Source organism: Dasypus novemcinctus, chromosome 19 (genome assembly GCF_030445035.2).
Source record: "Dasypus novemcinctus isolate mDasNov1 chromosome 19, mDasNov1.1.hap2, whole genome shotgun sequence".
Taxonomy (NCBI): Eukaryota; Metazoa; Chordata; class Mammalia; order Cingulata; family Dasypodidae; genus Dasypus; species Dasypus novemcinctus.
Window position 1 is genome coordinate 82364739 of NC_080691.1, and position 21796 is coordinate 82386534.

Here is a 21796-nt window from a genome sequence, read left to right on the forward strand (position 1 = left end):
CGTATTGGAAAAAGGGCGGTCCGGAAGTGTGCAAGCTGTGAAGATGTCACCGGTTCAAGTACTAATGGGATAATGTCACATTCTCTGTGATCTATGCATCATAAAAAAAAAAAAATTCAAATAGGAAAAAGTACTAATGGGAAAAACGGTAGGCTGCACAAGTGGAGAAACTGAGGCACGAGGCAGCACCCCGAGGTCACGGAGCAGCTGGGCCGGGCTAACGAAGCCAGGGGGATCGCCCTGGAAGACCTCGCCCCCGCACCGCGAGCGCGTTCACGGGAAGCGCGTGAAGAGAGCGGGACCCCGAGCCCGAGGGGGGCCGCGCCGCCACCCCGCCCCTCCGCGGCCGGGAGCCCGGGAACTACGACTCCCGGCGGGCCCCGCGCGGGCGCCCCGGGCGCCGGACTACAAGTCCCAGGGTGCCGCGCGGCGCGCGGGCGGGCGGCGAGCGGCGCCATCTTGGCAGTCGGCGGCGCGGGATTGAATGAGCCCGCCGCGCCGCGGGCCGCCGTCGAGAGCCGCGCAGGCCCCGCCGCCGCCGCCATGGCCGCGCCGCCGCCGAGCCGCGCGGGCGCCGGGCCCGCCACGCCGCTGTCGCCCACGCGCCTGTCGCGGCTGCAGGAGAAGGAGGAGCTGCGGGAGCTCAATGACCGCCTCGCGCACTACATCGACCGCGTCCGCGCGCTCGAGCTCGAGAACGACCGGCTCCTGCTCAAGATCTCCGAGAAGGAGGAGGTGACCACGCGCGAGGTACCCGGGCGCCGGGGGGCGGGCCGGGGGGCCCCGGGGCGAGGGGCGCGCGCTGGGCGGGGCCCGGGCGCCGGGGCGCCCCGGGGGCAAGCTCGGGGATCCCGTGGGCCCGGGGTGCAGGCTGGGCAGGCCCCGCCCTCCGGGGGGGTCCCCAGGGAATCTTCCCCTAAATGAGGGGGTGCAGGCTGAGCAGGCTCCGCCCTCCGGGGGTCCCCAGGGAATCTTCCCCTAAGTGAGGGGGTGCAGGCTGAGCAGGCTCCGCCCTCCGGGGGGGTCCCCAGGGAATCTTCCCCTAAATGAGGGGGTGCAGGCTGAGCAGGCTCCGCCCTCCGGGGGTCCCCAGGGAATCTTCCCCTAAGTGAGGGGTGCAGGCTGGGCTGGACCCGCCCTCCGGGGCCCCCCAGGAAAATTTCGGGGATCCCGTGGGCGCGGGGTGCAGGCTGGGCAGGACCCGCCCTCTGGGGTCCCCTGGTAATCTTTCCCTAAGTAAGGGGTGCATGCTGGGCTGGACCCGCCCTCCGGGGCCCCCCAGGGAAATCTCGGGGATCCCGTGTGCGAGGGGTGCAGGCTGGGCAGGCCCCGCCCTCCGGGGTCCCTAGGGAATCTTCCCTAAGTGACGGGTACATGCTGGGCTGGGCCCACCCTCTGGGGGCCCCCCAGGGAAATCTCGGGGATCCCGTGGGCGCAGGGTGCAGGCTGGGCAGGCCCCACCCTCCGGGGGGTCCCCAGGGAATCTTCCCCTAATGAGGGGTGCAGGCTGGGCGGGCCATGCCCTCCAAGAGGTCCCCAGGGAAATCTTGGGGCTCTCCTGAGTGAGGGGTGCAGACTGAACAGGCCCTGCCTTCCGAGGGGTTCCCGGGGATGCTTCCCGAGAGAGGGGTGCAGGCTGGGTGGGCCCTGGCCCCCGAGGAATCCCCCAGGAATCTCGGGGATCCCCTGAATTGGGGCGGGTGCAGGCTGAGCAGGCCCCACTCTCCGAGGCATTCCCAGGGAATCTTGGGGTCCCCTGGAGTGGGGGGTGCAGACTGGAGCAGGCCCTGAAGTCCCCAGGGCATTTTTGCCCGCTAACCCCCCCCCAAATGCCCCCTGAGTGGATCAGGGAGTTTTGGGGGAGTCAGTGGGTCTGGATGGGGTGGTGGGGGTCCAGGGGAAAATTTGGGGAGTGTGTCTGGTCTTCAAGGGGACCCTGAGGAGGGATGGAGGGTTTTGCGGGGGTCCCTGGGGCGGGTCCCGGGGTTTCCGTTTTCTTTGGCACTTTTGAGGGGTCTCGTGCACAGTCGCGGGGAGTTCCATGGCCAGGTGGTGGTTGGGGGATCAGCGCCACCTCCTACTGGGGCCTGGCGTGGGGGGGCGCGGCGTCGGGGGTGGGTTCGATGCTCGGGGGTCCCACGGGACATTTGGGAGGCCCCTGGTTGGGCCTGGGGGCCACCAGTGCCTGAGGGGCTAGGAGCTGGCTCGCCCCACCCTGAGGGGGGCGAAGGGGGTGGTTGTGAGATCTTGAGGTCAGCGGGAAGAAGTTTTGGGGTTCTGGGTGGAGGGAGAAGGGGCTACAGAAGAAGCTGTGCCCAAGGGGGATATGAGGGGGACTCTCCTGCGGTGGTTTGGGGGGTCCCTTGTGGGAGCTACCCTGAGCTCCCCAGCCCTCCTGGCCACGCCCCACTCAAGGGCAGGTACAGGGAGTTAGGGGGTGGGAGAGACAGGCCCCTGGGTGGGGGACTGGGGCCCCGTTCCCCCAGCAGGGTGCCGAAGCCTGGGTGCCGAAGCCGGGGCTTAGCGCCTTGAGCCTCGGCTCCCCCAGCCCCAGAACTGCCACGTGCTGGCGGCTGGCAAGGGGCTGACCTTGGTAAAGACCCCGGCCCGTGCGCGTCCCGGGGCCTCCTCCGTGGGGCTGCTGGTGACGGAGGCAGCCAGGGACGTGGGCGCTGCGGGGGGCTGGCCCAGCCGCCGCCATCCCCGGGGCGAGCCGCCCTGGGTCCGCCCACCTTTGTCCTCCCCGTCCCGGGGCGAGCCCGCCCTGGGTCCCCTCACCTTTGTCCTCTGTGCAGTGGGGTGGACTCCTCCCGACTCTTAAAGTCCAGCCTGGCCTGGCCTCTCGTCCCACCTCCCGGCCAGGCTTCCGGGCGCTCGGGGTCACCGCAGCCCCCGAGCGCGCAGGAAGCAGCCGCACTGCCCCGCTGCACAGTGCCAACCCGAGAGGGTGCGAAGGTGGGCGGGCAGGGCGAATCCCACCCGTCCGCCCGTGGGGGGCACGGTCGCCGGTTCCTCGGCTCCTTGGCACTTTGCAGAGTCTCAGTCTTGTTGGGGTGCGAGAGCAGCATGGGGTGCCGGGGAGCTGGGGCGGGGGCCGCGGGCCTCATGCCTGCCCCACTGGGCCCAGGACGGGCCGAGGTGTCCCCCGCGGGGGCCCCAGGGCAGCCCTTCCAGGCAGGTGGGCATGGCCGGCACCTGGAGGGACCTGGGTGTGTCCTGCGGAGAGGTTGCACTCTGCCTGGGGCCCTGAGGTTTCCGGGTGGGGCGAGTCTGCCCTGAGAGGGGGCGCCCCAGCCCCAATGGGGTGGCCCGGGGGGCTGCTGCACACCCTGCCAGGTCCTTAGGGCCCAGGTGGAAGGGGCTTGCTGGGGACGTGGGGGGCCGTGAGGGATGTCCCGGGATCTTGCAGGCGTAAGGCACACTGGGAACAGGAACGAGAGCAGTGCCAGGGCCGGGTCCCGCTTCCCTCCCCTGCGCCCTGGGCGCCAGGTCGGCCCCCCTCGCCCACCCACGAATGCACTTTCGCTCCTGGGGCGTCTCTGGGCGTCGCGGGGTCTTTCTCACGCTGCAGGGTGTGGCCGCCCCTCCCCGGGGGGGTCTCCTGGAAGGGGGATGGGGAGCCGGCCAGGTGGAAGTCAGGGAGTACCCGGCCGGCGTCTCCCCTGGGCCCGGGTCTCTGCCGCGCCTGCCCCGAGTCCCATGCGGCCTGGGGCGTTGCCCCTCTGTGGGCTTGGCCAGGGCACCTCGTGGAAGGAGCTGGTGCCAGGGTGGCTTCCCGCGCCCTGAGCTGGCACCTGGCCAGCAGTTTTGTCCCCAGGGGACGTCTGCCCCAGCCCCGGCGTCTATGGGGCCATCTCGGGTGACTAGAGCGCGCCCCTCCCTGCGCCCAGGCCGACACGTGCGGGTGCACTTGTCGGGATTCCACACGCTGGGCACGCCGCCCCAAACAGCCGGACAAGAGGCGGAGCCCACACCCGAGGCCCAGCGGTGGCACCGGCGCGCGCCCCAGCCGGCCTGCGGGGAGGCCGGCCCCCCACATCCCGCCTTAGGCAGGGGTTTCCGAATCCTGGCCTGGCGGTGGATCTGACCTTCCACAGACTTCTCCTAAAAAGGGCCAGGCTCTCGGCGTCTGTGGCCTTGACACACGTGAAAGTGGCCTTTGGCGAGTCGGAAGCAGACAGGCGTGGCTGCGCGCCAATAAAGCTTTATTTATAGAGTCCAGAACTGGGGCTGATTTTGGTTTGCAGGTGCCACAGAATTACTCCTCCCCCCGCTTCCCCCACCGTTTGAAAATGTAACAACCATTTCAGGCTTCCAAGGCGGACGCGCAGTGGGGCTGCGGTGGGCCGGGCCGCTGGCCCTCGCTTCCGCTGCCTTAGTAAGAGCAAGCACCCACGGCTGGGGGGCTGGCGGAGCTCCAGTGGTTGAGCACCTGCTTCCCACGCACGGGATCCTGGGGTCAACCCTCGGTACCTCCTAAAAAAATTTTTTTTTTAAATAAAGATTTTTAAAAAGTCAAAATTAATGCCCAAAAAATCTGCGGTGGACAAAGTCTTGGAAACTTAAGTAAACAGGGCCTCTGTCGCTGACCTTTCCCTCTGCTTGCTCTGATAGGGCGCTGCACTCGCTTTTGTTTAGAATCCTGATGCCCCTTTCTTAGTGATGGAAGGTGCAGGAAGCACTGGGTGAGCCCACGCTTTGGGGGGCAGGAGGTGTGATGTTAGGGGGACGGAGGGGCAGTGGGCGGCCCTGTCCCCTGGGTGGCGACCCGGCGGGGGCGCGGTGTGCTCGCAGGGCCCCCGGCTGTGCTGGGGGTGCTGCCCGCCCCTGGTGAGCAAGGCTTTACCCCAGGGGCGGCGTGGGGGGTGTGGCCCGTGACAGCCGCCCACCTGGAGGGCCATCCCCTGGCTGTCCCCTCAGCAGACCCGCCTTGGCCCCTTGGGCAGCTGTAGCCGGGAGGTGACATCTTCCCGTTCCATGCCTTGGTTTCTCCATCTGTAAAATGGGACTGGGTGCCCGTCCATACCCCTCCAGCGTGTAGGATGAAGCGCCTGGAGCTGCCGGGTGGTGGTGGTGGGGGGCCCAGGGTCCCCCCAAACGCCCGTGTCCAGGAAGCCCCCATGTCCTGGGCTCGGGGCAGGCAGTCACCCTGCCCGGCGGCGCGTCCTTGGCGGCTCCCCCGGCCCCCCTGCCCATGTCCTTTCCTGCAGGAGGGGGCGGGAGGGCCCCTTGGGTCCGAGCGGACGCCGAGCTCTGTGGGCACGCTGCGGCTTCCCGGGGGGCCTCCAGCCCGCTCCCCCGCAGCACCGGGCACCTCCACCAGCTTCATCGCCACGTGCCACCCTTCCCAAGAAGCGTCACTCCTGTTTTAAACTTCCCGGCCCATCCTTTTAAAGTACACAACTCAGGGCTGTTTGGTAGTCACATGATGGTGCAGCTGTCACCTCGAGTTCCAGAACCTTCTCATCACCCCACAAGGAAGCCCAGCGCCCATTTGCAGTCCCCGCCAGCCCCTGGCCCCGCGAATGCTGTCTCTGGCTTTGCCTCTTCGGGACAGCCCCCGCGCCGGGACCGGGCAGCAGGGCAGCCTCCGCGCCTGGCCTCTCCCCCCGAGCCCCGCGCTTTCGGGGTGACCCAGTGGCTCCCCTTCAGGGCCGAGCCATCGCCGTCGCGGGGTCGGGCACATTCTGCCACCGCCCGCTTAGGTTGTCTCCGCTTCCGTGCCACGTGCCACGTGCACATGCACGCCCGCCTCCCGCACAGACGGGGGTCGCAGTCCTCAGCCCGGGGAGCACGGCGGGGCCTTCGGGGCGCTTTGCTGAGGCTCTCAGGAAGCGCCGGGCTGTTTCCCGCAGCAGCTGCACTGCCTCTGCTGCCACCAGCGAGGCGCCAGCGTTCCCGGCTCTCCACATCCTCGCCAGCACTGCTTATTTTCCCTTTCTTTTATTAAAACAAATGGCGCCAGCCATCCTGGCAGCACGTGCTGCGGTGTCCTCAGTGGTTCGGTGCCAAATCCTTTCGGCGCATTCTGGGCCCAGCGCTGTGCTGGGGTGGGGCATGGAGGGGCCAGCAGCTGTGTGAGCTGTGCCCCCGGCTGGCGTGTGACCAGGCGGGGGACGGGTGACACCCGAGAGGGCAGGAGGTGGCAGCTGGGGCAGCAGCTGGGGGAGAGGGCAGAGGGCAGGGGTGGCAGCGCCCGAGCTGGTGGGGAACCCCCCGGGGACCAGAGCCACACGGCTCGAGGCAGGCCGCCTCAAGGGGGAGCACTGCCATGCACCCCAAGGCTTGCGCTGCCAGCTGGGCCTGGAGCACGTGCCCAGGAGGCTCAGTCGGGCATTGTCCGCAGAGTGGCACTGGGCCACCGGGCCTGCCCTGGCCTTCCAGAACCCGCCCGGGCTTCCTGGCTGGACAGCTGGTGGAGGGGGAGCGTGGGGTCATACCCGAGCAGATGCCCCATGGGGACAGGTGCGCCCTGGCCGGCTGGCCCACAGGAGCTCTGCCCCCGCCCGGTGCCTGTGTGCGGGCAGCAGGGGCAGAGCTCAGTGCTGGTCAGTTCCTCGGGGAGCTCTCAGGAAGGGCGTCCCTGAGCTGGGTCTTGCAGGCAGCATAGGAGTGTGCCAGGGGCTGGTGGCGCTGGTTAGAGCACCAGGAGCGCAGGAGCAGGCACAGCACTGGGAGGCCGGCCACCCCCAGGTCAGGGTGACGCCCCAGTCCTCCGTCCTGAGACCCCCCGGCAGCTCAGAGGCAGCACTTCCCGCAGAGAAAGAAACTTTTGTTTTTCCTGGAAAATTCGTTCATTTTTTGGAAAATGTAACCTACTCATTCTTTTTTCTGGAAGATTCATTCATTTCTTATAACAAAAAGTCAGATTTGTGATCAGGGGTGACTCTGCCCCCCAGGGACACCTGGTGATGTCTGGGGGGGGCAGATGTGATGGACAAGACTGGGGGGGGCCCTGGCCTCGCATGGGGGGTCTGGGGAGCTGCTCCCCACCCCACACACCCAGGACGGCCTGCCCGAGCGCGGCTGCCCTGACGTCGGCTCTTGTTTCCTGAGTTCCAGGCCCGGGGAGAGGAAAAGAGTTGGGACGAGCAAGTTCTATGTGGCCACGGCAACAGCCCCGGCCTGGGGGCCTGGGGGCGGGCGTCCCCCGCGCCTAAGCCGCCCTCGCTGTCCTGGAAGGTGCGGCGGAGCCCCGGCTTGTGGCCGAGGACACCGAGGCCCGAGGGGCGGTGACCAGCCCTGAGTGACCCTGCGCCGATGCTTCCGGGGTGGGCCTGGGGCTTGGGGAGGGGCGGTGGCTCCCGCCCCCCGTCTGATGGCCCCGCGCCCTGCGCCCTCCCTGCAGGTGAGCGGGATCAAGGCGCTGTACGAGGCGGAGCTGGCCGATGCCCGCCGCGTCCTGGACGAGACGGCCCGGGAGCGCGCCAGGTTGCAGATCGAGATCGGGAAGCTGCGGGCCGAGCTGGAGGAGACCAGCAAGAGGTGAGGGGTCACGGCCTCCTGCCCGGGGCGGGGGGGGGGGTGCCCCAGGGCTCTCCGAAGGCCTCAGGCTTCGCAGTGGGTTCCTGGAGGCACCCGAGTGGCCCCGGGGACGCCCCGATGCCGGACACTGGCCTGGGCGGCTGCCTGTGGGCCAGCGAGGGAGTGCCTGGAATCTGGGGCGGGGGCGCCCCGTCTGCCTGGCCTGGCCGTCCAGCTGCGCCCGCACCCCCCCTTACTTGCTCCAAGTGGGGACTTGCAGTGGGAGCAGCTCCCGGGGGCCGATTGGGACAGCGGCATGGTAGCCTGGGGAGGGGCCGGCCCAGCCCGGAGCCCACCTTGCACCGAGGACCGGCCGCCGCCCTCCCACCAGCCCCAGCAGGCCTGCCCCGGAGGCTCGGGGACCTCCGGCGGGCAGCTCCTTGGCCCCGCGGCCCTTGGGGCAGCTCCTTGGCCCCGCGGCCCTCGGGGCCCCTGACCCACCACTGCGGCCCTCCCTGTCCTCACTCCTGCCCTCAGAGCACCCCCAGAGAGGGACTCAGGCCCAGGACGCGGGGTGGGGGGGAGCAGGCGGCTCGAGCTCAGGTGCCCTGTAATTGCCGAGCACATTGGTTTCCGTCTTCCGTAGGAGTAAAACACAGAGAACGTGGAGAACATTCTTTTTCAAAAGCACAGGTCGCTTCTTCCTTTAAAAACGTAACAGGCCCCTGGGCCGTGCGGTCTAAGGAGCCGCCTGGGAGTGTTGGGGCCGGTCCCAGCCTTTGCTGAGGCAGCCTCTCGGGGTGACAGCCTTGTCACTGTCAGGCACGGCCTCTCCGTCAGCCTTCCAGCAGTCTTCCCTGGCTCAGGTCCAGCTTTGGGGGTAGATTGTAAAAATCAAACAGGAAGAGAGTCCCGTCGCAGGGCGGCGGGCGGATGCCCGAGTGAGTGCTGTCCGCTGTGTCTGAGGCCCCTTCCGCCTCTTCAAGTAGCTGCTTTCTTTTGTCCGCGGGCCTTCCAGGGTGGAACGGTCCAAACGCTCTTTCCCGCTCTTTCTCCCCAAATCCTCTCGTCCCTCCGCTGGGCCTTGGAGCCAGTTCCCTGGGTGCCCGCTGCCCCCTGCTGGCGGGAGCGGCCAAAGGCCCGAGGGAAGGTGCCACAGCTAAGGGCCGCCCTCCTGCCCCCAGGGTCCTGCTTGCTGGGGCTGGGGGGTCCTGGGAGGCGAGGGCAGGCCCGTGGAGTTAGGGAAGTGCCGCCAAGGCTTGCCCGGGTGGCTCGGAGGTCTCCGTCACCCCCGTGTCGGAAGGTGGCAGCACCAGCCGAGGACCTCGACTCCAGTGTCGCCGGCCCAGGCGGAGCCCCCCCGCGAGCAGCTGCTACCACCCGGCCCTTTGTCGCCTCCTCCATCCCCCTGGGCCCCGCCGAGGCCCGTGCCGCCGAGAGGGGCGCCTTCGGGCAGGCCCAGCACCCTGCCGCCAGCCTGGGCCCAGGGTGCCCCCAGCCCTCCCTGGCCCACCCCTCGGCGAGCGCAGGCCGTGGGCTCTGGGCTGTCGACCCCCAGCTGAGGGCCCTGCTCTCGGGCTCACGGGCAGGGCATTTGTGGAGAAAGTTTCTGACAGATGAAGAGTCCAGAGGGGCTTCTTTCCCTTTTCAGTATTTTTAAAGTTTATTTACAACTCATTCTCGCAGCACAGTTTACAAGTGACAGAAGACTTGCCCCACGTGCAAAGAGAACTGTCCCAATTTTTAAAGCTTTAAACGAACACATCTGAAAGGCTCCATCTCGCCGCGTCCCCTCACAGCTGGGTGAGAAGTCCTCTCTGTGTCGTCGGTCCCCATCACGCGTGGGTTCCGGCTTTGTGAATCCGCCGACTTGCCAGGGTTTGTTTGTAGCCCCCTCAAAGGCGACTTGGTGCTTGGGCAGTCCTTGGCGGGCGTGCTCGAGAATGACCCGTGCCCACGTCTTCTGCCGCACGTGTTCCCAGGGCGAGCGCGGCGACGTCCTGTTGCTTCAGCTCTCAGGCTGTCAGCAAGTGACTGTTCTGTGGCCCATCGGGCGCCACCGTTTGCACATTTTTGTGCTTTCCGTGGGTGGGGCTTCGCTCTTTAAAATGGCCCCAAGCGTAGTGCCGAGGTGCCATCCAGCCTTCCTAAGCGCAAGAGGGCTGCGCGGGGCCCCGTGGAGGAAGTCCACGTGTCGGAGAAGCCGCCGCTCCAGCCCGGCCTCAGCTTTGGTAGTCGGCTGCGGGGTCAGTGTTAGCGTCGCAGCGTATGTTAAAGCGTCTTCAGGCAGACACACAAGGAACGAGGCTGTCGATCTGTTGATGAGAAGGGAGTGGCCCGAGGCTCGCGGGACCCGCACCCGGATTCCCAGGACCAAGGGGCCGCGGGGCAGCACGCGCTGGCTCAGCATTCGTGGCGGCTCCGCAGAACGCTGTGGAGCGTTACCGTGAGTGAGCAGGACCGCCTGCCCGGCTGGCGTGCTCAGTGTCGTGGGTTAAATCAGCAAGTGGACGGAGTGTGATGGGGCCAGGCCCTGTAGGTTTTCAAGAAACGGTTGTTCCTTCCTGGACAATAGTTACGTACCTAAAACCCGAAAGAACAGGTCGTAGTCTTTTCCTGTGAAATTCAGTGAGAAGGGTGTGGAGTCAAAGCGTGCTGTTATTTTCGACTTAATCCCATACAGAATCACCTTTGTGTCAGCTCAGTAGATACAAATATGCAAATACACCTGGAGGTCCCAATGTCATTGTAACGAAGCACAATATAGCGTAGTCTACCACTGACCACAATTGCTAGCTTTCTGGAGCAAATATTCACTTCTAATAGCAGATTTTCCAAGAAATCTTGTGAATTTTGGGGGACAGTAATTACAGTATAATTACAATCTTAAATTTATGTAGTTTTTCCTCAGACATTCATTTAAGTTATTTTCGGGGTTATGCAAATTGCTGCTGCTATGGGAAAGTTTTCTCTTGGAGAAACTGAGGCAGCAGGGAGCGGGAATGACCTGCGCCCAACAGACCCGGGTTCAAGTCCCACCTCTGCTGTTTGCTGTTAGTGTAGACGTGAGCACGTTCCGTAGCCCGAGCTGGTTTCAAGAGGGGCATTTACAGGAGCTGCGTCTGCTGGAGAAGTTGCACTCGGTATCAGGGTTTCCCTGTCGCGTCTCGCCGAGCAGTCGCCACGTGCAGTTACGCCCGAGGCCTCTCCTGTCCGCGTTGCTTCTGTGATCCCGCCTCGGGGTGCCAGGCCTGCTGTCACACGGCCACGGATGGGTTGGCGGAAGCAGGAGCTCTTCATCTTAGGCTTCAGTCTGAAGCTGAGGTGTCGGCAGGGCCGCGCCCGCGCCCGCTCCAGGAGAGAACCCGTCCTGTGCGTCTCCCTGGTGCCGGCGGGGAGCCGGCGCCCCCGCGGCCCTCGCTGCTGCCGGCACTCGCCGTCGCGCGCTCTCCTGGCCTGTCCCAGTCTTCTGCTTACTCGGCGGCAGGCGTGCTGGATGAGCGCCCACCCCAGGACAGGGCGGCCTCTCCTTAATTACCAGCATCCTCAAAGGCCCCCTTTTTGGCGGGGGACACAATCCAGCCCCTAACAATCCCAAACAGCGTCGGCTTCCCGAGAGGTACATACATTGTTTTCCTCAGTAAATTTATGCCCCAAACTCTCTGATGTTAAAAAATGCAAGTAGCAAAAAAAAAAAAAAAAAGTCCGTTATCTGGGTAGGGAGTACTTTGGCGTTCTCGTCATTGTCTTATTTTTGCAACAGTCCTTAAGTTCAAAATTATTTCAAAATAGAAAATTTCTTGGATAAATTTTTTAAAAAATGCACGTAGCCACCGAGAGGCCTTAGGAAGCCAGATTCTCTTGCATAACCCCCAGGAATTTTTTTTTTTTTTTTTAGGATTTATGTATTTATTTCTCTCCCCCCCCCCAGGAATTATTTATACAGCCAAGGACTCTGCTCTGGTGCCTTCTGGCCTTCTGGCTGCGCTGGAGTGAGAGCCGCCGGTGCCTCCGGCTGGGGGCCACGCGTGGGGTTCTGCGGGACCCTGTGCTTTTATTCTGTGGTTTAGGGATTTCCTACCTGGCCGTAGCTGCTCCAGTCGCCGTGGCCTCTTGGCTGCTCTGGAACCTGCTGGCATGCCCTACCCTGGGCCCTGGCAGAAATGGCTCATTTTTCTGCGTCACCTCCATGTCCCCTCTGTCAGGTCCGTGGTTTTTTTTTTTTCCCCATGTTTTTATTTTTTTTTTTAAGATTTATTTTTCATTTATTTTTCTCCCCTCCCCCATCCCAGTTGTCTGCTCTGTGTCCACTCGCTGCCTGTTCCCGTGTCTGCTTCTTTCCTCATCAGCGGCACTGGGAATCTGCGTTTCCTTCTGTTGTGTCATCTTGTGCGTCAGCTCTCCGTGTGTGCGGCTCCATTCCTGGGCAGGCTGCACTTTCTTTCGTGCTGGCCGGCTCTCCTTACGGGGCGCACTCCTTGCGCGTGGGGCTCCCCTACGCGGGGGACACCCCTGCGTGGCAGGGCACTCCTTGCGCGCATCAGCACTGCGCATGGGCCAGCTCCACATGGGTCAGGGAGGCCCGGGGTTTGAACCGCGGACCTCCCATGTGGTAGGCGGACGCCCTAACCACTGGACCAAGTCCGCTTCCCTCCAAGAAGGTCTAGAATTACGCTTCGCTATGTTCTAGGGCCTTGGGTCCACGATATTCTTCATTGCGTGTTCAGGAGCCTGAACGTTGTTTTCAGTATTTAATCTTTTAAGCCAAACAGTCGGTTGGGATGTAGGCAGAGCCCACCTGCAGTAGTTTACGCCTGTTTCCAACGAGCGCATCCATTCCAAGGCCAAGGGTTGTCATCTGTAACTACGAGTTATACTTGGCTTTTCCCACACCCGAATCCCCCCGGAGCGATCCCTTCCGTGCCCAGAAGGCACAGGAGAGGAGCGAAGGCCCCGCGGCCCCTGTGCCTGCCCAGCCACGGGGCTCGGGGCTCGGAGCCCACCTGCCCGTGGGCGCGGCGGCGTTGCCCCGAGGTGTCAGGGCGTTCAGCCCCCTTGTGACACGTGGGGCCTCGGCACGCCTCCCCAAGCCCCCCGCCCCCCGCCCGGGGCTTGGCCTCCCCGGCCCACCGGCCCTCTTGGCTTTCAGCTCCAAGAAGAGGGAGGGCGAGCTCACGGTGGCACAGGGCCGCGTGAAGGACCTGGAGTCGCTGTTTCACCGGAGCGAGGCGGAGCTGGCCGCGGCCCTCAGTGACAAGCGCAGCCTGGAGAGCGACGTGGCCGAGCTGCGGGCGCAGCTGGCCAAGGTGGGCGCCGGCGCCTCCCCTCCCCGCCGGCCCCGGGAAGCCTCGCGGTGTGGCCGAGCCGGGCATCGGGGCGGGGGGCGGGGGCGTGCCCGGGGCGCGAGTGCCAGCGGTCTGAAGCCCCTGGCGCCGGGGGCTGCCAGAGAACTGGGCGCGGGCCCAGCCGACACGGTCGCCCCTTTACTCCCGTGTCTCTCAGGCCGAGGACGGCCACGCAGTGGCCAAAAAGCAGCTGGAGAAGGAGACGCTGATGCGTGTGGACCTGGAGAACCGCTGCCAGAGCCTGCAGGAGGAGCTCGACTTCCGCAAGAACGTGTTCGAGGAGGTGGGTGTCCCGGGGCGGCCGCGGGTCCGAGGTCAGCTGCGCGCCTCGCGGGCGCAGGGGAGGCTGCCGCCTGGCCTTCTCGGCGCCAGGCGCCCCGGCGGGCCCCGGCTCGTGGCTGCCTCTGTCGTCACATGGCCTGCCCGCTCGCTCGCTCTCGTCACTGTCCCGCCAAGGACAGTGCCGTGGGGTTTGGGGCCCACCCGGCGAGCCCACCTGACCTTGTCTTGAGACCCGTCACTAAATCCTGTCTGCGGAGACCCCCTGTCCAGCTAAGGTCAGACGGGTTCCAGGCCCGGCACGGGGACTCGTCTCGCTGGGGGGCTGCCATGCAGCCGCGGTAGGGGCCCCCCTGTCGGGGCGGGGGAGACCACCTGCTCCCCAGGGCTCTGGGCCTCCTTTCTCCCCCGTCCTGGTCGCTGGGCCCCTGGGAGTGTGGCGGGCAGTGGCTGGGGTCCCCAGCCGGCAGGGCGGGTGCTCCTGGGCTCTGGGAGGAGGGACCAGCACGGGCCCGCGGCCCCCCAGCTCGGCCCCCCGCCGGGCCCCTCCCCCGCCACGTGTCACAGAGCCCCCTGTGTGGTCACCGCCCAGGGGCCCAGGACAGAGCCCCGGGCCCGCCCGCCAGTGCGCCTCCGGCGCAGGCAGAGCCGCCAGCCCGCAGGATGCTGGCACGGCAGAGCTGCCGCTCCCAGCTGGGCCTGGCGGGGGCCACCGGGGGGGAGGCCACGGCGGGGCCTGTGAGCAGAGATGCGAGGGACGATGTGAGGAAACCGGTGAAGAGACGCAGGACGGCGCCCGTGACGGGAGCCGCAAGGGAAGATGCGAGCGGACCAGTGCCGGGACCTGTGGAGGGAGCCGTGAGGGAGGCTGTGGGGGGCCCTGTGGCGGGAGCCGTGAAAGAAGCCATGAGGGGACCTGTGACGGGAGCTGCGAGGGAAGATGCGAGCGGACCAGTGCCGGGACCCGTGGAGGGAGCCGTGAGGGAGGCTGTGGGGGGCCCTGTGATGGGAGCCGTGAAAGAAGCCATGAGGGGACCTGTGACGGGAGCTGCGAGGGAAGATGAGAGGGGACCAGTGCCGGGACCTGTGGAGGGAGCCGTGAGGGAAGATGCGAGGGAACCCGTGCCGGGACCTCTGGATGCGGCTTTGAGGGAAGCTGTGAGGAGACCTGTGGAGGGGCCTGGGAGGGGACCTGTGAAGAGAGCTGCGAGGGAAGATGCGAGGGGACCTGTGGAGGGAGCCGAGAGGGGAGCCGTGAGGAAATCTGTGAAGAGAGCCGCGAGGGGAGCTGTGAAGGAGTCTGTGAGGGGAGATGCAGGGGAGCCCGTGCAGGGAGCCGTGAGGGGACCTGCGAGGGGACCTGCAAAGAGACCCAGGAGGCAGCCCGTGGAGCGAGTTGTGGAGGCCGCCGCGCGGGGGCCCGTGAGGGAAGGTGAAGGTGCACGGGAACCTGCGCAGGGAGCTGCGCGGGAGCTCGTGAGGGGTCCTGCGAGGGGACCTGCGAGGGAAGCCAGCAGAGGCTCCTCAGCGTGGCCCCTGAGGGAGAAGGCCAAGAGGCCCTGGAGGGAAATGCTGAGGGGCGCAGCGAGGGCGTCTGAGGAGGACACGGTGTCAGCCAGGCATGGAGCGGTGAGTGCCGCCGTGACGGAGGGTGCACTGGCGCGGGGCTGGCGCGTGGGCCCCCAGGCTTGTCGGCTCTTTGTAGAAATCACTTTGCTCTAGAAACGGTTCTGCCCCGAGGCACGTGTGCCCAGCGGGCCCCGCTCTGAGTCGCCGCAGAGCAGAGCGGTGCTCTTGGCTGGCGGTCCAGGCACCACCATTGCTGGCGTGTCCACGCTGCCCCGAGGCCCAGGGCTGGTGGCAGTCCTTTACTTTCCAGTAACAGCTTTATTGAGAGAAAACTCACGTATCACAACGTTCACCGTTTTAAAGTGCAGCATTAAGTGGGTTTTTTAGCATGTTAACGATGTGAAACCACCGCCTTCGATTCCAGAACATTCTCGTCACCCCAAACAGAAGCCTGTGAGCCGTCCCCCGCCCCCTCCCGTGCAGCCCCCGGCAAGCGCCTCTTTCTCTCTGGCGCTGCCGATCCTGGACGTCCTGGGCCTGGCGTTTTCGAGGTCCCCCCACGGCGTGGCCTGGGCCGGGGCTTCCTGCCTTGGCACTTTCCCGCGGTGTCCGTGGGAGGCTTGGGAAGGAGTGGCCAGGGGCTCCCTGCCGCGCATCCTTGGCCATGTGCCCTCTTGGGACAGGGATCCGATCAGGGGCTGCAGGAGGGGAGGGCCAGTGGCCCCCTCGCCTGACCGTTCATGCCGGGCCTGTCCCCCAGGAGGTGCGCGAGACGCGGCGGCGGCACGAGCGCCGCCTGGTGGAGGTGGACAGCAGCCGGCAGCAGGAGTACGACTTCAAGATGGCGCAGGCGCTGGAGGAGCTGCGCGGCCAGCACGATGAGCAAGTGCGGCTGTACAAGCTGGAGCTGGAGCAGACCTACCAGGCCAAGGTGGGCGGGGCCCGGGCGGGGCCTCGGGGCTGGAGCTGACCTACCAGGCTGAGGTGGGCAGGTCTTTGGGGGTGGGGCGACTGGAACTGACCTACCAGGCCAAGGTGGGCGGGGCCTCAGGGCTGGAGCTGACCTACCAGGACAGGGGGGCGGGGCCTCAGGGGGCAAGGTGGCTGGAGCTGACCTACCAGGCCAAGGTGGGCAGGGCCTCAGGGCTGGAGCTGGCCTACCAGGCCAAGGTGGGCGGGGCCTTAGGGGTGGGGCTGCTGGAGCTGACCTACCAGGCCAAGGTGGGTGGGGCTTCGGGGGTGGGGGGTGACTGGAACTGTCCTACCAGGCCAAGGTGGGCGGGGCCTCAGGGCTGGAGCTGGCCTACCAGGCCACTGGAGTTGACCTACCAGGACAGGGTGGGCGGGGCCTCATGGGGCAAGGTGGCTGGAGCTGACCTACCAGGCTGGGGTGGGCAGGGCCTCAGGGGCAGTGCAGCGGCTGGAGTTGACCTACCAGGCCAAGGTGGGCGCGGCCTCGGGGGCGAGGTGGCTGGGGCTGATCTACTAGGTCAGAGTGGATGGGGCTCGGGGCTGGGGCTTCCAGGATTGGGAGACTGGAGCAGACCTATCAGGCCCGGGTGGGTGGGGCGGACTGAGCAGACACACAAGCCAAGGTGGGTGGGGTCTTGGTGGCTAGAGCAGCTCTATCAGGCCCTGGGGGCGGGGTCCTGTATGGGCTGGGTGGAGCTCTTCCCTCTCCCCCTTCCTCTCCTCAGCTGGAGACCGCCAAGCTGAGCTCCGACCAGAACGACAAGGCAGCCAGCGCGGCCCGCGAGGAGCTGAAGGAAGCCCGCATGCGGGTAGAGTCCCTCAGCTACCAGCTCTCCGGCCTCCAGAAACAGGTGATGCCCGATGCCCCCAAGAGCCTCCCACCTGGCAGGCGGGGCAAGGGAAGGGGCGGGGATCCCGCCAGCGTGTCCTCAAAGGTGAGGCAGGTGCCTAGCGACATGGCACAGGCGATGCCTGGTGGTGCTTGTCCCTCCCCCCCCCCCCGTCCCGAGCCAGCCCCATGCCAGCGCTCAGCAGCCCTTTGGGGGCCACCGCAGCCGGGTGCAGGGCGTGTGCCGGGGCCTGTGCGGAGGACCTGTCCTGCCGCCTGCTCCCGTGGCCACGCGGGGGGGTTGGCCAAGGCTTCCCGTGGGTCTCAGAGGCCTCACCTGGCCGCTCCTCCCAGGCCAGCGTGGCCGAGGACCGGATCCGGGAGCTGGAGGAGATGATGGCTGGGGAGCGGGACAAGTTCCGAAGATGCTGGACGCCAAGGAACGGGAGATGACGGAGATGCGGGACATGATGCAGCAGCAGCTGGCCGAGTACCAGGAGCTGCTGGACGTCAAGCTGGCCCTGGACATGGAGATCAGCGCCTACCGCAAGCTCCTGGAGGGCGAGGAGGAGAGGTGGGGCGGCGGGGGCGGGGGGAGGCAGAGCAGGGGCGGCGGGGAGGGGGCTCCACTTGGCGGGCCTGGGGGCGAGCCGCTCTGCCTGCCACCGACACTGTCCCCGTCCCCAAGGCTGAAGCTGTCGCCCAGCCCGTCGTCACGGATCACCATCTCCCGCGCCACCTCGAGCAGCAGCAGCGGCAGCGTGTCCGCGGCGGGGCGCCCGGGCCGCAGCAAGAGGAAGCGGCTGGACGTGGAGGAGTCCCCGGGCTCGGGCTCCAGCGGCCTGGGCACCGGCAGCAGCGCCAGCGGCACCGGCAGCTTCCCGCTGTCCCAGCAGGCGTCGGCCACGGGCAGCGTCAGCATCGAGGAGATCGACCTGGAGGGCAAGTTCGTACAGCTAAAGAACAACTCGGACAAGGTGAGGGGTGGCCGCGCCGGCGGGGAGGCCCCGGGGCGCCCCACAGTCCCGGTCCGGGCGTCACGCGGGGCGGCTCTTCCAGGACCAGTCGCTGGGGAACTGGAAGATCAAGAGGCAGGTCCTGGAAGGGGATGAGATCGCCTACAAGTTCACGCCCAAGTACGTGCTGCGGGCCGGCCAGGTGGTCACGGTAGGTGGCGAGGGCAGGTGGGGGGAGATTGGGGAGTGGGGGGTGGGTGGAATATGGGGTGGGGGACAGAGACCGGCGGCTGCTGGGGAGGTGGTGGAGTGGGGCTGGGGGCCTGGCGGGCCTGAAAGCAGGACACTGCTCTGCAGTGGGGGCCGGGCTCCGAGGACAAGTGCTGTTGTGGCCCCGTGCTGGGGTGGCGCTGAGGCCCGGGGAGCCGGGTGGCAGGGCGGGGCTGGAGGTGTGGCGGTCGCGGGACCTGGAGCCCAGCGGGCTCCCCTGCAGACCCCGGCCGCGCCACCTCCCCGCCGAGGGTGGCTGACGGGATGAGACGCTGACGGCCGGCCCTTGCCCTCAGGTGTGGGCTGCTGGGGCGGGGGTGGCCCACAGCCCCCCTGCCACGCTCGTGTGGAAGAGCCAGAGCAGCTGGGGCACGGGCGAGAGTTTGCGGACCACCCTGGTCAACGCCGACGGAGAGGTGGGTCCTCGGGCTCTGGGCGGGGAGGCCTGGGCTGGCGCGTCCCGGCGCGCTCCAGCCCTGGGCCAGGCACGCCACGCAGCACCGGGGGTCGTGGGGGGCAGGTGCAGGCCCCTGCATGCCGCAGGCCCACCGCTCTCGTCTCGCGCAGGAGGTGGCGGTGAGAACGGTGAAGCAGTCCTCAGCGGTGCGGGAGAATGAACACGAGGAGGAGGAGGAGGAAGAGGAGGAGGCGGAGTTTGGAGAGGAGGATCTTTTCCACCAGCAGGTAGAGGCCCCGGAGCCGCTCACCACGGGGCGGAGGGGACGTGCGCGGGCGCCTGCACACGGGAGGGCTGCGCTCGCGGGCCCGGGCTGGCGTCCCCCCGGCTGGCGTGGCTCTGGGTGCGCGTGCCTCGCCTGGCTGCGGGAGGGAACGGGCCGTGGGGGCGTGAGGACTCAGCGTCTGTGGCCCCTGATGGCCCGGCGGCGGCTCGCCTGGGGCCCCCGCGGGGGGTGGGCGCTGGAAAGCCGGCTGCGGCCCCGAGGGGCGCCCAGCGTTGTGGGTTGTCCTCAGCCGCGCGCCTCCTGCCGCCCCGTGTCGCCCCACCTCGGACTTCAGTGTCAGCTTTTGTGGGGAAAGAATCCCAGCCCTGTTCCCCGTTCCCGTTCTAAGACCACTCTGGTTTCTGCAGTGTGTAAACACGGGACTAGCAGCGTAACCCTCACGGCCGAGGGAGTGAAGGCACGGGAGGTTCTGGGAACAGATGAAGCTGCTGCCCCGTCCTGTTGGGAACCGGCCTTCCTGGGCCTGGGGGGCGGGGGGCCGGCCAGGGGTGCCCACCCTCACCGCCGCCTCCCTTCCTTGCAGGGGGACCCAAGGACCACCTCGAGAGGCTGCCGCGTGATGTGACCCGAACACTCGTCGTTCACACGTCTGTCTTCTCCCAGAGCCACTGAAAACTATTTTTATATCATTGACATTCTTTAGTTCTTGATACATTTCTAGAGAATTTTTAAGCAAACTGCCAGAGTGTGGGGGGGTTACCTCAGCCCGTCCCTCGGCGCCACGCCAGGAGGCGGTTGTTTCGCCCTGTTCCAGTGGGTTGACTTCGAGGCTTGGGCTGGGAGGCGGGAGGGCACCCCCCGGGGGCCTGGGGCTCCCCCCACAGCCGCAGCCTGGGCTGGGAGAGAGAGCCGCGCCTCCTCGGCTGCAGGTGGACAGAGCGCGGGACTGCTTGGGAATTCGCTAGTTTTGTGTGTGTTTTTAAAGCTTTTAAAAAACCAAATTGAGAAGCCAGGGTCTGGCCTGGTGGAGGACAAGGAGCACCAGCCTGTCGGTACCAGTTGTCTCCTTCCGCTGACCCTCAAGCATCTGCGCCTGAGAAGCTGCAGCGGAAGCTGCCGGAAGCCGCGCAGCCCCCCCGGGAAGGTTTTGGCCCCTTGGCCTGGGCCGAGAGAGCTCCCAGAACTCCCCACTCTCACGTCAGGCCCAGGGCATTCCGGGGGCCCTCCTAGAGTTCCCTTCCTGACCCCCGTGTCTTGAGCCTCTATTCCGGGCCTTTCTGTGGTTTCTGGTTGGGGCAGGAAAGAAGAGAACCTGGAGCAGCTGCTGCTCCAACAAGGCTTGTCACCCAGGTCCGCGGAAAGGGTACCAGGTGAGGGGACCATTGTTTTTATAACCTCAGAAACCAACCCCGTGAGTTCAGAACAGCTAGCCACGCGGCTGCCCCCCCGCTGGGGGGAAGTGAGCTCTCTGGTTCCCGACTTGCTCCCCCGTCCCTCGAGTAGATGTGCTTATGGGTATTGTACCTTTTATCTGTAACTTTTCTTGCTGAAATCATGTTTCTCAGATGTGCAGGTGTGGACTAGCTCTTCTCCATGGAAGGTTCCAGATCCCAGCCCCGCTCCCACTGCCCAGCCCCTTTCCGCAGTAACCTGTCGTGTCGCCCTGTCCACGTAGATACTCAGAAGTTATTTTTTTAACGGATATTTATTTTTTTACATTGGTCAGTATGCAGACTTGCTGGGATCCCACTTCAGGGGCTCCGGCCAGGGTCCCAAGGGCAGGCTGACAGCCCCCTTCTCCTCAGGAGCCAGCGTCAGGGCGGGGGCCTGTCTCCATGGAGATCTGAGCCCCCAGACCACAAACTTCCTTCAGACAGCGCAGCTCGAGTCTTAAGAGACGCCAACACTGAGCCTAATTATGGGACTTGTTCTGCCCCAGAGTAAGCTGGGCGGGCCTCCCCCTGCCGGGGCGGGACGGTCTTGACAGAATCGCACCCTTTCCCCAGCCCAGCGTGCGCCCGCTCCCTCGCCTGCTGCGGCAGGGCCTGCGGGTCTGGCTTCCCTTGGGAATTGCTTTCGGTGAGGGGGGAGCTGGAGCCACTGGCCTGGGCAGAATCTGCCGGCAGCCCCATGAGACCTTTTGAGTCCCTTGAGCCTTACCAGAACGAATCCCCCGTGAAAGTCCAGACGCCCCCAAACCACTGGGCTCCGTTTCTAGCCGGTAGTGGAGAGCTGTGCCCACCCTGGCAGGTGCGTGCCTGAGCCTTTCCCAGGCCTCTTCAGGACAGGCCTGCTGGTGCCAGGTGCCCAGGCCCTGCCCCCTTCCCGCCATGTGCAGCCTTCCCTTTTCCCATTGCCATAGCAGGAAGGTTCTAGAGCAGCAGAGGCTCCCGCAGCCAGGGGGGGTTCTTGGTGGGCCCGACATGTAGAAAGTGTGCTGGGCTCAGCCCACCCTAAGTATAATGGAAATTTCAGAGGTTCGAGCCATTTCTGGAGCCTGGGCCTCTGGTTGGCTGCCGAAGGCCTGCAGGCTGGGTTGGTGGACAGGAGAAGGGGCCCGAGGGGTGGCCTCCCCACCCCGCCCCCAGCATGGGCGTGGGCCAGCACCCCAGTGCCTGGCAGGCCCCCCATGCGTGGAAGGGCCACTGCCTGCAGCTGCTGGCTGCGCACCCTGGCCCTCATCCCAAACAGCCATGTTCAACCGACTGAGGTGGCCTTGGGTGGAGCTGGAGGGGGGGGCTGGTCAGGACTGGGCAGCCCAGGGGGGGAGTTCGATGAGGCCACTGGTTTTCAAGTACTCAGAAATGTGGAGCGGGGTCCGGTTTTTAAAATGTTGGTTGTGGCCTGGGAAACCTTTGTTCCTTTCCCCAAATACGCTTAGCTTCATGCCATTTAGAACAATAGAGAAATACTGGTTTGTATAAGCTCTTATGGTGGTCCTGGAGGATGTGGGCACCCCCAGCCCCCGGGCATGTGGGGCTGGAGGTGGGGATGGGGGGCGACCACCTGGGGTTAACACTAAGGGCCTTTCCCCCGGGCCTGTGGGGTGCAGCTACTTCCCTAACCATGACGACTTGGGTTCCTTCCACCCTGGCGGTTCATTTCTCCTAAAAACCGAGTCGGGACTGACATTCCTCCGGGACCTCCAAGCCCCCGGGCCGCGGCTCCAGCCTCCGGAGCATCCGCAGGACTTGCAAGCGGATCTGGCTTCGAGAGCCACGGGCTGGTCTACACTCCGATCCCAGCGCTTCGGCGGGCCGTTTCTGAGACAATGCATGCCAAACGCGTGGTCCCCCACCCACCCGTGATTTGTAATCATTTTATGACTGGAAGCCTTTTTTTTGTACAACACTCCAATAAACGTTTTGATTTTATGTCCTTTTGAGTTTACTCTGGGCCCGGAAGCTCTGCCTCCATTCAAGAGGACGG

At 65.9% G+C, this 21796-nt stretch overlaps 1 protein-coding gene across 1 annotated transcript; it reads left to right on the forward strand.

Annotated features, from left to right (window-relative positions):
• Nucleotides 1-465: 465 nt before the first annotated feature.
• On the forward strand, nucleotides 466-21741 carry LMNB2 (lamin B2). The gene is given in 13 exon segments (XM_058282123.2): nucleotides 466-750; nucleotides 7349-7485; nucleotides 12614-12770; nucleotides 12967-13092; nucleotides 15418-15588; nucleotides 16355-16480; nucleotides 16813-16876; nucleotides 16879-17032; nucleotides 17147-17435; nucleotides 17518-17625; nucleotides 17981-18100; nucleotides 18252-18368; nucleotides 18951-21741. Coding segments are annotated over 13 exon segments (1818 nt in total). The 5' UTR covers nucleotides 466-543; the 3' UTR covers nucleotides 18993-21741.
• Nucleotides 21742-21796: the final 55 nt, after the last annotated feature.